This window comes from Thermobia domestica, chromosome 1, assembly GCF_964235325.1.
Source record: "Thermobia domestica chromosome 1, izTheDome1.hap1.1, whole genome shotgun sequence".
In the NCBI taxonomy this organism is placed as follows: Eukaryota; Metazoa; Arthropoda; class Insecta; order Zygentoma; family Lepismatidae; genus Thermobia; species Thermobia domestica.
In genome coordinates this window covers 145,142,500-145,160,317 of record NC_137454.1, presented here as the reverse complement: position 1 = coordinate 145,160,317, position 17,818 = coordinate 145,142,500, and the positions used below count along the sequence as shown (strand labels likewise).

Here is a 17,818-nt window from a genome sequence, read left to right as displayed (position 1 = left end):
GACGAGAATCCAGATAAGACGAGAACTCATCTCGTGGACTACACTAAACTCGATAGAAAATTAGGGGCCGCAGTGGCTCAGTGCTAGAGCGTTCACCTCTGGTGTATGTGGTTCGATCCCTGCTCGCGCCAAGTGAGCTTTGTAGTAGATAAACACCATGTGCGTGGGTTTTCTCGGGGTTCTCCCGTTTCCTCCCATTTCTTCATTACACCATTTTCATTTATTTCTCATCATCACCGTCTTCTTTAGCGTAGCCGGCATAAGCGTGCGACGCAAAACTTAAAGATTTCATTTCATTTCGATAGAAAATTAGCAAAGAATGTAACACTTAATAATTTTTTCTTCTGTTTTCTTGCAGCTAAAGAATAACAAACTTTTTGGTAAAATCAGGTAACGGAATAACTTTTAGCATGCAATTAAAGGGGGCCAGAAAAAAGGGTCTCAAAAACGTGTAATCTGGTATTCGTAAGCAGCTTCATCTAATAGAAATATTTTTTGTCCCTCTCGTGAATAGTGGTTCCAATGTACTAAAATAGTTCTTGCAACAGCATCTGAAATTTTGTTAATGAATATTGTAAAGAGTTTTTTTTTTAATGTGCTAGAAGTATGAAACGAACCCTTCTAAAATAACTATTTTATTTTTATTTTACTTTCAGTTAAGGAAATTGAGGGAAACAGATCGCCTTCAGGCCCCCTTGAAGCAGAAGAACCGCCAGTTCCTCGCAAGAAACGTTGAGCTTAGCGCCAAGAATCGACAGCTCCAAGCCGCCATGAGACAACTACGGCAAGATAATTCACGACTGGTAAGAATGACATTCTTGTTCATAATTTATCTTTACTTCCCTTTTTTGAGTCAAAATTAATGATCTTTTTAAATTGCGATTGTAACTTTCACTTTATAATGTCACAGGTCTATACAAAGCTAGTTTAACTAGCTGTAATCACACACTACAATCAGCAGGATACCTACTGGATGGTCTTCATAGTGCACAGCACGAGTACAATGCCCCAAATAAAGTGGTTTTATTGCAGCCACTAGTTTGTGACCTGAATTCTCGCACTCTCTGTGTTTTGATGTGGGTGGGAGTGTTAGACAATTTCCTCGTCTGTTTGTACCAGCATATGTCAGTCTGACTGGTTACATACATATTCACTACAATACCTATATCTATTCGCATGATAAGGCCATGCATGACAAAGCAATAAAATATATAAAATACTTGTCCATACACCTGGTTGTAGAGCTATGTGCATTACCACTAAAGTTGTATCCTTTTATGGAAGTGACTGGCCAAATTTTAAGATTTCATCTGTACGATAATTACTTTTAGATAGACTCATTCTGTAACAATGAAATCAAACTTACAAGGTTCATTTAGTCATTATCAACCTACCTCGGATCCACTGGTATGTCCTGAGGAAATATTTTTGATGGGTCGCAAAATTTTTGCATTAAACGAAAGTCTTACATTGTGCTTCAGATTTTTTAGGATATTGTTAACAGATAAATGTTATGAAATTTCGGACGAGGCATTAAATAATTTATTTCAATTTTCATGGCATGTGTGGATGATACAAGATGATGTTCCATCAATAGATTCAAGTGAGGAACAAATACACGGAAAGTCTTGATATTCTTTGAAATTTACGAGTTAATCCTTATTGAGCACAAGATACAACAGACACTCAATCCTAAAAGTAGGAAACGAAGGAGTAACAAATTGCATTTGTTGACCCTACTTTGTAATCGATAGCTTTCCGAGCATTTGCCAACGTAGCATCTACGAAAGAAGCAAATATGCAATTCGGAGTTAGAGGTCCAAACTGTTAAATAAATGACGGCAAATTATTAGTTAGCCAACATACATTTTAAACTATGTTGGGCCAATGTATTTTTGTGGTTACTTATTTCCAACCACGCCGACCATTAGCCTAATGTTGGATAAATGACGGCAAATTGTTGGTTGGCCAACGTACACTTTAAGCTACATTGGGCCAATGTATTATTGTACTTACCTATTTCCAACTATGCCGACCTTTTGACTACGTCGGAGCTATCAAGTATGCTGCTAGGAACCAGGATTATGTAAATAATAATAATAATAATAATAATAATAATAATAATAATAATAATAATAATAATAATAATAATAATAATAATAATAATAATAATAATTTTCATAGTGTGAAACCATAAGCGAATTCAACACAAAAATTTTAAGTAGCACAACTATAACTACTTGTTGCAATAAACGAATAAGATCAAAGAAAGAATTTGTTCTTCGGAAGCTGAATCCATATCTAAAAGCCATTATTCGCTATCTTTTGCTCTTTCTGCTCTATGGAGATTATTATTGAAACCGGAAATGCAATTAATGTCCCTCACTACCCGGTTACAAAAGAGGAATAACATCAGAGGTGAAACATATTCTTGCGATACTGAATTTATATCAGAAAAAAATATTTGTCAATATCTATTTCCGCTTTATCCATTGTGCGATCAATGTCGTAACCGGAAATCGTAGATTTTCACCATCTTCTGGTTTAAAAGATAGATAAAAATCGGAATAAAACTCATTCTCAGGACGCTGAATCTGTCAAAAAAATAATGGCTTTCTGATATCTCTTACAGTTTTTGCTCTATTGAAATAAATATTGAAACCGGAAGTAATAGAAAATTTCAACCATTTCCGGTTTTGGTGGAATGTTGCAGATGCTGAGACGATTGCAAAAAAAAAAGGAAAACTTGTGGCAATCTATTAGCTTTTCTGTTCTATTAAAACCTAACAATAATAATAATAATAATAATAATAATAATAATAATAATAATAATAATAATAATAATAATAATAATAATAATAATTTCCCTTCTGGTTTGAATAGAGGTTGAACGGAAGACAAGGAACCTATTCTTGAAACACTGAATTAACTGCAAAAAACGCTTCTCGATATCTTTTACCATTTTTGCCCTATGAAAATCAATATTGAAATCGGAACTAATAGTAAATTTCAACCACTTTCGGTTTCGGTAGAATATTGCTGGTGGTGATGGCATGTTCACTTGAGACTCTGAATCAATGTTACCGTTTTTGTTCTATGGCAATAAACGTAGAAGCGGAAGTGGAGTAACAGTGGAGATGGAAGTTATTCTTAGGACGTTGAGCTGAATTGATTACAGAAAAAAAAAAGCTTCTCGACATCTCTCTCTGTTTTTGCTCATATCTTTCGACTGACAGACGGACGGACATAGCTGTTCTATAAGATTTACGGCACTTTGAAGTATAATAATAATAATAATAATAATAATAATAATAATAATAATAATAATAATAATAATAATAATAATAATAATAATAATATTATAAATCCAAAGGGAAATCTAAAAATCCCATTTGTTTCGTGTGTACCTAGGATAAAGAAAGTTTGATTTTAAATTTCATCATATGGTTAATTAGAGGAATTTGGTTTCTAGAGTGAGATAATCATTTTTTTTTATATCTCTCATTCTCGTGAAGTTTTAACGTACTTCGACGTGGAATCCAAACTTGAAAAGATTGAGATACACTGATATATACTGCTGACCAATCCTGCTCCTCGACTCTAATAGATTATAGTAATGTATGTAATTTCCAATTATATAAAAATATAAAGATCTTAAAATTGAGTGAGGTATGCCATTGATTGCTGAAATTAACCTAATCGCGATTAACGATTAAAATTCAACTTCATTTCATGATCATTATCTCTGAAATAGTGATTTACAGTATATTCAAAAGGGTACAAATAAACAAAAGTTCCAAGTTGGGATTTCAATTGGATATTATTTTTTGTTTGCATCTTTACCATAAAAATACTTGTTCCTATATTTTACCACCTGAAAAATTGTAGTTTGCATGTAATTCTATCATGGCGATAGATGTCTTTTCCACATTGCCAAAAACTGTTTCAAGTGGACATAGCGTTTTGAAACGCAGCTATTTTTGTCCAAACAACATATTGCTCTTTTTAAAGGCTGTTCAGTTTTAGTGTGTTCCTCCTAAATTCATTCTCGGTGAAAAAGATTTAGATTTCAATTATGTAGTGGATTAACTGGTGTTAAATGATCCTTCGTAGCACCATGGCTATATGGAGCGGGACATACTTTGCTAAAAATTGGCTTCGAAGCATTACTTGGATTTTATCCGAGGCTTTGTTCCTCTAATGGGGGGTTAGAACTTAATCGAGCATAGGAGACTATAGAACAATAGAACAATAAAAGCTAAAGAAATTAGGTACCTTTGCGGCGATCGGGGCAATTAGCCCCCTCCTTCCAGAAGGGGAAACTTCCTTATTTTATATATAAATAAAACCCATCGCAGAGTTTGGAGCTCTTAAAAGTAGCTCTAAGTAGCAGTATTACAACCCATCCCTTCCCCCCGCAGAAGTCCGTCCTGAATCCGCCCCTGATTGTTAGCATGTTCATCACATTTCCTAATTAAGTAATCTTATTTAAAGAAAAAAAGCACAGATTGGATATAACTCAATAGAATATAACCGAATCTTATTTTCAATACACCAATTTGAGTCATGGCAACCAAACAGCATGGTGATAAGTACCTTCAGCTTTGCTGTGCATGGTCTTAGGATCAATTCCCAATCAGATCACAATTTGAATTACCGTACAGGACACGACTTTGCGAAATGAAACAAAATAAATAACGGTTGACTTCAAGTTGACCTCCTTTTAGAAATAATTTACTTAAATCTTCATTTTACGCTTGAAATAGAATTAATTGAAATTCTGAAATAAAGTTCGGATTTTCATACGTTTCATGAAACACATTTATCACTAGGCCTTTTATCTCATCGTTGCAAACGAGACCAAGTGTCTCAACGATAGAGCACTTACTTCTTGTACGGAAGATACCTGGTACTACCTGAACTCATGTATTCTTGTGGTGAACAATATCGTGTATGTGTATGAGAGGGGGTGATAATAATAATAATAATAATAATAATAATAATAATAATAATAATAATAATAATAATAATAATAATAATAATAATAATAATAATAATAATAAATCAACTTTCTAATCAGTCGTAATTTAAGTTAATTTTGAGTTCAGATCCCAACACAAAGTTTTCGTTCCTAATGTGAGTCTGAAATATCTAATGAAAAGGATAACGTGCTAAACCATGCATAATGCAGTGAATGTCACCAAAATATTTCCAATTTTTTTCACTGAACTGATGGTTAACGCAAATGATTTAAGAACCAAGCCATTTGGTAATATGAACATTTAAAGAACACTTCAAAAAACTTTTATTTTATTTTATTTTATTTTTATTTATTTATTTATTGCTTTCTGAAGATAACATTGGTTAGCTCCTTAACTTTTAAAAAAGTCATTTTGGTGACTGGAAAAATTCTGACATACTAAGGTCGCCGTGAACAAAAAAACAAAAAACAAAAAAAAGTTTGGGAAAGACTTGTAGCATCAGTTATGGATTGAGAATCATTAGCAAGCATTCAAAGGTAGCAGTTATACCAGAGTAGGGCACAGCAATGCGTGGTCACTGCAAAACGATAACACTGTTACGCTCTGATTGGGTTTCTCAACAACAAAACAAATCGTAAACTCCAGAATAAGAAATAAAGAAAGTCAAAAGCTACATTGAAAATATTACAGTGTTTAATTTATGAGAAAATTGATTTTTTTAAAAAAAGAATATTCAGCAAGACTAGTAAAATTACCTTATTTTCCATTGTTATCTGTGGATACTTTCTAAAACTACTGTATAATTACACCCTTTTATTGTTAGATCTTTAACTGTTTTATGTCAACCAAAAAATTACAATAATATGACTAATGGTAGTAATTTTCAACTAAGGATTTATTGCATGATAATTTGGCGAAGCACAGAAGCATTTAGTCTCAAACGAGTCAACATAGTCACACATGACAAGTGTCGAAAACCATATAATTTATCAAAATAACAATAAAGAAAGAATGATCATCCAAAAGCAAATGAAACTGTTCTCTTAAATAGAGTGGAATTATTACAACAAAGCCCATTTTCTTTAGCCAGAGTAAAACTGTCAAAAAAAAAAAAAAAAAGCATTAAAGGCCGATCACAAACTAACAAATGAATCGAAATCTTCAGTTTTACGCCCTACGGTTATGTCAGCTAGACTAAAGGGGACGATGATGATGAGAAATGAATGCAATGCTGGAATGAATAAAGTGGGAAGAAACGGGAGAACTCCGAGAAAACCCACCTACACTTCCACAAAGTTCACTTGGCGCGAACTGGGATCGAACCAGGGACCTCATGCACCAGAGATGAACGCTCTACCACTGAGCCACCGTGCCCTCTAACTAAAATTTAGTCTAATGTTGCCTTAATAAATAGTTAACCGCTTTCCATTATCACCACGCTCCCACCAAGTGGATTTTGTGGTGAGAAGCAACGTGTACGTGTGTTTTTTCAGGGTTCTCCCGTTTTCTCCCACTTTTCTCATTCCACCATTATCATCCATCTTATTATCTTCCTTAGCCTCGGTGCATAATTGTACGACGTTAAACTAATAAAAGTAAAAGAGAGAGAGAGAGATACAAGGCAGACTAGTCTACCCTTCCTTTGAATAACTACCTTTAAATTTTGATCTTCGATTGAAACATTAGTATAGAAGAAAATGTTTAACGTCCCATGATGCCTTTAGGTTGAAGGAGATGATGATTAAGGCAAATAAATGATGTAAGAATTGATAAAATAAGAATGTGGAAGGAAACGGGATTATCACAAACCACAAACTTATTTGGCCGGGAATCGAATCAGGGACCCCACGCACCAGAGCTAGAAACACTACCTCTAAGACATCGTGCTCCCCTTGCAATTGGTTTTGTTTGTATGCAAACTATATATATACTATGATCCCATGCAGTGATGTCATCAAACTTTTCTAGTTACACTTCCAAACAGAATTGAACCTCTTCTCCCAATAACAGATAGAGAAATGAACATACATTTGATCTATTTAATGCCTTAAAATTGCAGAGTTTTATTATTTTTCCTCCTTGCTTCGAAATAAAAAAACAATATCACCAGATACCAAATAATATCACTTGGATTTAAAGAGCAACATTTTCAGCTAAATATCATTAGATAACTCAATTCCGAGCCATTTTTCAGAGTTAATCTAGACCCCATATACAAAAATGAGTTACAAGACTTGTAATGTTTTAGTACACAACATGCCTATATTTATTATAGTGCAATGAGATTAGGCTAACTCCAGGTAAGTGGCATTCGACCGAAGAGGTGTAAGAGCTTTTCCAGGCTAGCCATCCTCAGTGAGGTTTTCCTCACTCACATCAGGCGAATTTCGGGATGGTATCTAACATAATGGCTTTAATAATGAACTTATGTGCCGAGTTTCATCGACCGAAATTGGGGGACTCTTGAGATTTTATATAGACCCTATATATATATATATATATATATATATATATATATATATATATATATATATATATATATATATATATATATATATATATATATATATATATATATAATATGTACCCTCTTTGCACTCCTTAGAATACGCAATGTAATCAAACTGACGTAATAAAAATCTGACTGGATCGTATAGCCTTTTTCCCATAATGATGTAACCAGGCAACATCAACTTCATTTCTATAAATATATGTATATAGATTAGTGCAATGAAAATGTGAGAGACAAACGAGGAAATCCACGTACATGTTGTCCAATTGTTGTAAAGAAAAGTAATATTCTCTTTAACCCTTTCCGGATAGTTAGTGTACATAATCAATAGCATAAATACTGTCTAATATACGGCCGACGAGCATATTTTACTTTTTTTTCTTTTTTGTAAATGAATATGGGTTAAATTCCCACTGCTCGAGATGAAGGTGCGCACGAGACGAATCGAGACAGGATTTTCCTGACAAAATTCGAGTCGAGACACGGCTCTTCCAATAAAGAAATATACATTTTTCGAGTCGAGACATCACTTTTACAGCACATTTTCGAGACGATACAGCCACAAATCTTGTCTCGTGCGCATCCCTAGCCCGAGAATATTTTGTTTTAATGGTTTACTTACTGGAAAAAAATCCACAGCACAGCAGCCTACAGTGAGATTTAAAAAAAATCTTGTAAAGTGTTAAACTGCAGAAATATGTACTCAAATATAGGCCTAGTGAGGAAAGTTATGTATAGTAGTTAGTTACTGCGGGACGCGCCTATATAAGTAAAATCAGAAATTGAAGATTCCGTATACACTCTGAATTAGTATTATCCACGAGACCATCAACTTATCGTTTCGTTTCGATTCTCATCTTGAAAAATTTTACATTCGAGACAAGACAAGAAAATCTTTTCAAAAATCGAGATAAGGCGAAACTTCTAAAAGAAATTACGAGATGAGAGGAGAAATAAGGTTTTCCCTGTCTCGTCTCGTCTCGTGGAAAACACTGTTTTGAATTCAGGGGATGGGTATCGTTATAATCTTAGATTGCAAAAGTAACCAAGATCCGATTTCCGGTACTGGTTATAAGCTAATTATAATCACGTTCAGAGTACATAGAACTGGCAAATTGCGTGAAAATGGAACAAGATGTGTGAAAAATGGAATAAAAACCAATTTCTTGTTTTTATGAAATGAGCGATTCTATAAAGTATAGTTGTCAGTGCGAGAAAGCGATTTGGATTGGTATCGACTTTAAGAAAACTCATCCTGGGGGAAAAAAACATAAATCTTGCCCCAAAACGATCACTATCATGAAGTGGGTGAATCAAGAATGAGGGTACTTCCGGCATCATTTCCTTTTGCTAGATGAAAAAAAAAGTCCACTTTATATGAAATATAGTTATGTTCTGCAACTGACTTATAAACATTGTAGTGAAAGAGAGAATTGTACTTTTTGGTTAAATTTCCGAAAGACAAAAGATCAGGAAGGCAAGGGAGCCGTAGTTCCTTGAAGTTAAATATGAAACATATATATCGGACTATGCTTTCCTTACCTAGTAACTATATTTTTTAGAAACAGAAAATACATTTTTTTTGGATTTTTGCACTTTCGTTAACACCGGAAGTAACGAAGTTACTTTTCATTTATAGGGGGAATCTGCCGTTTTACGCTGTAAAAAATCTAGCAATGGCACGGTGTATATACACTACGTAAGGAAGTTTGGTTCGTCACAGTGTATATAACGTCAAATTTGAAGTTTGAATTTTTGCATTTCCCCTCAACCTTCATCACCTACTCAAACACTTTAATAAGATGAATTAATATCTGCCAATAGAAAATATTTAAGTTTTTAGTTTCATTTTAGTGTTCCATTCCATGGACAGATTATAACTTTGCAACTTGAGCGTTATACTAACCCGCTAATCTTGACAGCACTGGGGTAGTCTATCGAGCAAGGATATGATATATATAATTGCTTCCATAGAAATATACGAGGTGCCGATTTTTGATTGTCCATGTTTTGGGATCAACTGGATGGATTACTGGATGGATGGTAAAGTTTTAACTTTTGACCCTTTATATACTTGGCCAAAATTGATGATGGCTAAAATTGAAAATAGTTTTTGAGATTTTGTGTGTTCCAGGTAGACACACGGACAAACAGATAAAACATATAAAAGAATTTTGGTAAATCAAAGTTCTTTAAAATCGATTTAATTAAATCTAAACTTTCAAAAAATTCATTCTGTAGAAACGATTTTGGGATTGGGTCTTCTGAGCCCCAAGTGAACTATAGCTCACTTCAACGGGTTTTTTGAAGTTAGAAATCAGATATTTGTATACGTTTTAATGTTGTTTTCCCTATTAATCTAATCTCTTATCGGATATCTGACCTAGTAGTAATTCTAATATATTTAATTAATAGCTTGTGTAGTCTTCCTTTTTCCTATTTTGTAAACTACTTTTAATTTAAAAAAAAAGAGAGAGAGAGAGAGAGATCATCTTAAGAAGTCAAATAAACCTGAACATCTCAAACAATAACCTAATCAAAAGTTAGTTGTCGTAATACTATTTGATCACATAGTAGGAAGCAGAACGTTAACTTTAAAGACAATATTTATCCTTATGGTCGATTTATGTCATTTTTTGACGTTTAAATATATTCTTATGTAATTATGTTATCCATCTTAACCCAGTCGTGCTATAAAAAAAAAGTACTACTATTCATCATTGGCTGAAAGCTCATTTTGACAGCATAGTATAAAAGGTAATTTTTTTATCTCTCGTACATACATATTTGGCAACAAAGAAAAAAGTCATTCTGTGTATGTGTTAGTACATTGCCCTCATGAACCCTTTTGTACTGTGCATATCGGCTGCCAAATGGCCCATTTTAATGTTGAAGAGTTGTTCTATGACAAGAGAGGATAGGTCTTGAGTGATATTCTAATGAAGGTAAAAATTCATTGGAAGACCACCACATCAGTCAACGAGCCGTGATGGGGCAAGTCTCTCAGAAAGACTGAACACAAGAACTTAATCACGGGAATCCCGTTATTAGAGACCGTGTAATTGTTCATGGCTTAGTTTGCTATAGGACAAACAGCCAGCCAGCCGACCCTGCAGGGAAGTATTTTTTTAAATACGACCTCATCTTTTTCTCTTTCGGATGCAGAACATTGTACACTTGATGTCATTTTGTTTGTGTCTGCTTTTGATTATATATATATATATATATATATATATATATATATATATTAAAAGTTAAAGCAGTGTCTCAAATTGTACGTCGCAATATGTTGAGGCGTCGTATGACAGTCTGGGACGTAGCGGCTATGAGTCTCATTGTCATGTCTAATGCGTTTGTTTTTCCAGAACATGTTTCATTTATCATTTCTGAATATGAATGAAAACTGGAAATACAAATACAGGACATGCTGCTTCTCCATTATGAATACACTGTGCATGCGAATTCATGTAAATAAAAGGATACCTGTCTATCGTATCAACGTGTAATAATTTAGTCTAAGAGCAGATATTACTAGCTGCTAAAACTAGATTCGAATATATTTTTGTGGATAATAAAATAGGCCATTTTCTACTAGAATTTGATTTGGCGATAAACCTGTTCAGTATATCTACCACGTAATGACATGATTAATCTATAAATGGTACTCGTATTTGTTTTCGTATTTTTTTTTCTAAATTGTTATGGAACTTTATTCTAAAATGTATACACGACTCCAAAAGTGCATTACCACCTGCAATTCTCGTTTTCCTGCAATAGCAGGCAACCCAAAAAGCTCGGCGGTTGGGTTGGTTCCGAATTCGAAAGGCGTTGGACCAAATCTCAATTTTGTTAAAAATATATCAGTGTGGCAAACTGAAAAATAAGGAAATAAAACAAATTGTTAAGAATGACAATTTTATTATCGTGACGGAGTTGGATGACATCAAAAGTTACAAAATGATCTTACTTAAGCAGTTCAAAAAAGATGAATGGCAAAAGACACATATCAGAAAAAACATTTCTCTCCTTCTCCCCCCCAAAAAAAGAATTTTAAAAAAGAAAAAGTTACATAAAGTAAAGGTTTAATATAAAAGACTCACCCAAAATTTTGAAAATTGACACGCGAAAGGCAAGAATAACTGAACGGAAGTGAATAAAATTGTGCACAGATATTGCAGACGTAAAATGTGGGAATACAGGCTTCATATTTTCCTGAAAAAAAAACGGTAGGGTGGGGCACGGACCCCTCCAAACCCTTGATCACCAGATATCAAAAATGCTTGTAACAGTATGTCAGATGTGTGTAAAGGACATTAAGAATTGTAACGAAACTTTTTCTATGGACAACACGTAAAAAATAAGAAATACGAGGTTTTAATGTTCTGCGGAAAACAGTTTTAGGGGGCAAAAGCCCCCACGAAAAATTTTGAAATTTGACGTCCGAAAGGTAAGAAGAAGTGAACCGAACTGAATGAAATTCTGCACAGATATTATAAACATAAAATGAGGGAATACGGGTTCCTTATTTTCCTTTAAAAAACGGCTGGGTAGGGCGCGGACTCCTCCAAACATTTGATCATGAAATATCAAAAGTACTAGTAACAAATGTCAGATGGGTGTAAAGGACATGAAGAATTACAACGAAACTTTTTGTATGGACAATACGCAGAAAATAAAGGAATACGTTTTTTTTATTTTCTGCGGAAAGACAGTTTTATAGGGTAAAAGAACCCACCCCAAAATTTTAAAGTTGACGTGAGAAAGATAAGAAGAAGTGAACCGAAGTGAGTGAAATATTGCAAAGATGTCGTAGGTTTAAAATGAGGAAATACGGGTTTCGTATTTTCCTGCAAAAAAAGGTTCGGTGAGGCACGGACCCCTCCAAACATTTGATCACGAAATATCAAAAGTGCTAGTAACAGTATGTGAGATGTGTCTAAAGAACATGAAGAATTGCAACGAAACTTAATGTATGGATAATATGCGAAAAACATACGAATACTGTTTTTTTTATTTTCTGCGTAAAAATGGTTTTACGGGGAAAAGCACCCACCCAAAATTTTGAAAGTTGATGAACGAAAAGCAAGGACAAGTGAATCGAAATGAATGAACTTGTGCACACATATTGTAAACGTAAAATGAGTGAATACGGGTTTCGTATTTTCCTGGAAAAAACTGTTGGAATGGGCACGAACCCTTCCAAAGTTTTGATCACGAAATATCAAAAGTACTAGTAACAGTGAGGTGTGTGTAAAGGAAATGAAGAATTGCAACGAAACATTTTGTATGGAAAATAACCATAAAGTAAATCAATACGAGTTTCTTATTTCCTGCGGAAAAACTGTTTTAGGGGTCAAAGGCTCCTACCCAAAATTTTGAAAGTTGACACCCGAAAGACAAGAAGAAATGAGCCGAAGTGAATGAAATTTGCACAAGTACTGCAGACGTAAAATGAGGATAAGGGTTTTATATTTTCTTAGAGAAAACAGTTAGGTGGGGCGCCGACCCTCCCAAACGTTTGATAACAAAAAATCAAAAATAATATTAATAGTATGTGAGATGTGTGTAAAGGAAATGAAGACTTTCAACGAAACTTTTTGTGTGGGAAATGTGCTGAAAACAAAAAATACGAGTTTTTCATTTTTGCGGAAAAATGGTTTTATGGGGCAAAAGGCCCCACCCGAAAATTTTGAAATTTGGCACCGAAAGGGAAGAAAAAGTGAACCGAAGTGAATAAAATTTTGCGCAGATATTGTGGACATAAAATGAGGGTATACGGGTTTCGCATTTACCTAAAAAAAAAAACCGGTTAAGTGTGGCACGGACTCCTCCGAATTTTTGATCACAAAATTCATAAGCGCTAGTAACAGTATGTCAGATGTCTGTAAAGGACATGAAGAATTGCAACGAAACATTGTGTATGGAGAATACGCCAAAAGAAAATGAATACTTGTTTCTTATTTTATGCGGAAAAATTATTTTGTGGGCAAAAGAACCCACCCCAACATTTTGAAAGTTGATGCCCGAAAGGTAAGAAGAATTGAGCCGAAGTGAACGAAATTGTGCACAGATATTGTAGGCATAAAATGGGGGAGTATGGGTTTCGTATTTTCATTGAGAAAACGGAAGCGTGGGGTGCCGACCCCTCCAAACCTTTGATCACGAAATATCGAAAGTACTATTAATAGTATGTCAGATGTGTGTAAAGGACATGAAGAATTCCAAAGAAACATTTCGTATCGACAATACGCAAAAAAATAAAGGAATACGGGTTTTTTATGTTCTGCGGGAAAACGGTTTTAAAGGCTATAGCCCCACCCAAACTTTTGAAAGTTGAAGCCCGAAAGGCAAGAAGAAGTAAGCCGAAGTGAATTAAATTGTGCACAGATACTGCAGACGTAAAATGAGGATACGGGTTTCGTATTGTAAACGGAAAACGGTTCCGGGAAAACGGTTCCGTAGTGCGGCAACCCCTCCAAACCTTTGATCACCAAATATCAAAAGTACTAGTAACAGTATCTGAGATGTGTGTAAAGGACATGAAGAATTGCAACATATCTTTTTGTGTGGACAATACGCAAAAAATAAAGGAATACGGGCTTATTATTTTCTGTGGAAAGACTGTTTTATGGAGCAAAACAACCCACCCCAAAATTTTAAATTTGAAGCTGGAAAGGTCAGAACAAGTGAACCGAAGTGAGTGAAATATTGCACAGATATTGAAGGCTTAAAACGAGGGAATACGGGTTTCGTATTTTCCTGGAAAAAGGGGTTGGGTGAGGCACGGACTCCTTCAAACAATTTGATCACGAAATATCAAAAGTACTAGTAGCAGTATTATAGATATGTGTAAAGGACACGAAGAATTGCAACATAACTTTTTGTATGGACAATACGCAAAAAATAAAGGAATATGAGTTTCTAATGTTCTGCGAGAAACGGTTTTAGGGGGCAAAAGACCCCATCCAAAATTTTAAAAGTTGACGCCCGAAAGGTAAAAAGACATTAGCCGAGGTAAATGAAATTCTGCACAGATATTACAGACGTAAAATGAGGATATGAGTTTCGTATTTTGCTGAAGAAAAAGGTTGGGTGAGGCACCGACCCCTCCAAACCTTTGATCACGAAATATCAAAAGCGCTAGTAACAGTATGTCAGATGTGTGTAAAGAACATGAAGAATTGCAACGAAACATTGTGTATGCAAAATAACCAAAAAAATAAATGAATACTGGTTTCTTATTTTCTGCGGAAAACTGTTTTAGGGGTCAAAATCTCTCACCCAAAATTTTGAAGTTGACACCCGAAAGAAAAGAAGAAATGAGCCGAAGTAAATGAAATTTGCACAGATATTGCAGACAGAAAATGAGGTTATGGGTTTCGTATTTTTCTAGAGAAAACAGTCGGGTGGAGCGCCGACCCCTCCAAGCGTTTGATAACGAAAAATCAAAAGTGCTACTAACAGTATGTCAAATGTGTGTATAGGACATGAAGAATTGCACCGAAACTTTTCTATGGACAATGCACTGAAAACAAAGGAATATGGGTTTTTTATTTTTGCAGAAAAACGGTTTTATGGGGCAAAAGACCCCATCCCAAAATTTTAAAATTTGACGCCAAAAAGTAAGAAAAAGTAAACGGAAGTGAATGAAATTTTGCACAAATATTGTAGACATAAAACGAGGGAATGCGAGTTTCGTATTTACCTAAAAAAAAACGGTTAGTTGGGGCCCGGACTCTTCTGAACCTTTGATCACGAAATATCAAGAGTGCTAGTAACAGATTGTCAGGTGTGTGTGAAGCCCACCAAGAATTCCAAAGAAACTTTCTGTATGGACAATACGCAAAAAATAAAGGAATACGTTTTTTTTTTATTTTCTGCGGATAAACAGTTGTAGGGGGAAAAATAACCCACCCAAAGTTTTGAAAGTTGATGCCCGAAAGGCAAGAAGAAGTGAGGCGAAGTGAATTAAATTGTGCACAGATATTGTAGACATAAAATGAGGGAATAGGAGTTTCGTATTTTCCTGGGGAAAACGGAAGCGTGGGGCGCCGACCCCTCCAAACCTTTGATCACGAAATATGAAAAGTGCTAGTACGTCAGATGTGTGTAAAGGACATGAAGAATTGCAACACAACCTTTTGTATGGACAATACGCAAAAAATAAAGGAGTACGGGTTTTTTATGATCTGCGGGAAAACGGTTTTAGGCGGCAAGAGACCCACCCAAAATTTTAAAAGTTGACGCCCGAAAGACGCGAAGAAGTGAACCAAATTGAATCAAATATTGCACAGATATTGTAGGTTTAAGTTGAGGGTAAACGGGTTTCGTATTTTTCTGAGAAAAACGGTTAGGGGGCTCGGACCCCTCCAAACCTTTGATAACGAAATATAAAAAATCCTGGTAACAGTATGTCATATGTGTGTAAAGGCCACGAAGAATTCCAACGAAACTTTTTGTATGGACAAATACGCAAAAAAAAAGGAATGCTTTTTTATTTTCTGCAGAAAAACAGTTTTATGGGGCAAAAGAACCCACACCAAACTTTTGAAAGTTGACTCCCGAAAGGTACATGTTGTCTCAAAGGTCGAGGGCATTCTTTATTGCTATTTTAAGGAAAAAATTTTCTAAGTCCAGCTTCGGGTATCTTCGGGAAAAAGTAAACCAGGTTCGAAACTCGAAGTCAACCTTTGCAATCGGGAGAAATTTTGCAGATGTGTTTTTCTTCTTTTAAATATAATAAGACTTGTTATTAATTGTATAAAAAAGCAACATTGATTGAAATACTTAATAATTCAATATTTCGAAACTTTGTATTAATATCAGCACATGCCTGTTTGTCATTTAGCTCTCCATACGTAATGAAACACTTAGATACGTAAACGAATCTTTCCATATGTGAAAGAATGCAGAAAATTAAGACATAAAACACATTTCTCGTCTGAGTACTAAAATAAAAGTCAAAATGGAACAAAAACAGCGTTTGCAGTAAATATGAATCAGAGCCCTGCACCAGAGCCCTGCACGGGCCGGGCGCGTCCGATTCGGCCCGGTGCCCGGCCCGGCCCGACCCGTTTCAAGTATATCAAATTGGACCGGGTCCTAACCGGGCCGGGCACATTTCGGCCGGCTCGGCCCGATAGTCTGAAAGACGGTTCGGAAACTAATGTTTTCAGCCTACTTGTTTTTTTTAATGTCCTCCACTACCTCTATTTTTGGCGTGTTTGTACGGTCTTACTGTCAGCCTATGTTAATCGTAATGTGTTTGGCAAACTGACTCTTTATTCAAGACTGTGATGTACTGGTAATACTATTACTATTACTACTTCTACTACTACTATTACTACTTCTACTATTACTAGTACGACCACTGCTAATACTACTACAAGTGCTACGACTTCGCGTCAGAGTTGACATGTCTGATGGTACCGAAATTACCTTCTAAGTACAGAATAAAATTGAGAAATGCTAGTTATTATGGCCGGTCTGCGTAGAATGTGAACCGATGCTTGATCTACGAGGGAGAATAGTGGCTCAATCGAAAAAACCCTCACATCTGGTGCTAGAGGTCGTCGGATCAATCCCTGCTCATGCTATGTGAGCTTTGTTGTGGACAAACATCGTGTGCATGGGAGTTTCTGGGGTGGTCCCGCTTCCTCCCACTGTTTTCTTTCCACCAATTCATCCCATCATCATCCATTCAGCCTGAGCCGTAGTTACCTAAAGAACGTATGGTAAAGTCAAGTACTTGACCTAGTAAGTAGAATTTGGTACGCTACCATTGGACCACGGAGGGCAAAACCATAAACTGGCGTGCTCATAAGATCAGTGCAATTTGTAGTAATGTTCAATTAGCAAGGCAAATATCGAATGGTTACATGTTCATGTATTGTTCATAGTATGATGCTACAAATATAACAAAATATAATGATCAAATAAATCACCAAATCGCCAGGGTCGATTAGGTGTTCCTGGAACGGTGGCTCAGCGGTTGAGCGTTCACCTCTGGTGTATGGGGTCCCTGGTTTGATCCGAGCTCTCGCCAAGTGAACTTTGTGGTGGACAAACACCGTGTGGGGGGTTCGCGGCGTTTTCCTATTTCCTTCCACTTTATTTACTCCACTATTTCATTTATTTTTCACCATCGTCTCCTTTAGGCTAGTTGGCATAACTTGGAACCACCTACCAAGAAGAATAAACTAATGGATTGGGAACATATACATTCAGTCTCTGGTGAATTTGATGATGAAGTAGACATCTACCTCAACATGTCATCATGTGTAAGAGAACTAGATATACTGCAGTGGGGGAAGCAACAAGAACA

The 17,818-nt window shown here is 35.4% G+C and overlaps 1 protein-coding gene across 8 annotated transcripts in view; it reads left to right on the top strand.

Moving 5' to 3' along the window:
• Positions 1-17,818, top strand: part of LOC145689749 (uncharacterized) — a 506,237-nt gene that overhangs the window by 396,855 nt on the left and 91,564 nt on the right. For all 8 annotated transcript variants that reach the window (XM_081763962.1, XM_081763950.1, XM_081763957.1 and 5 more), the window contains one exon: positions 657-803. In XM_081763962.1, coding sequence (XP_081620088.1) covers positions 657-803 — 147 coding nt within the window. The remainder of the gene's footprint in view (positions 1-656; positions 804-17,818) is intronic.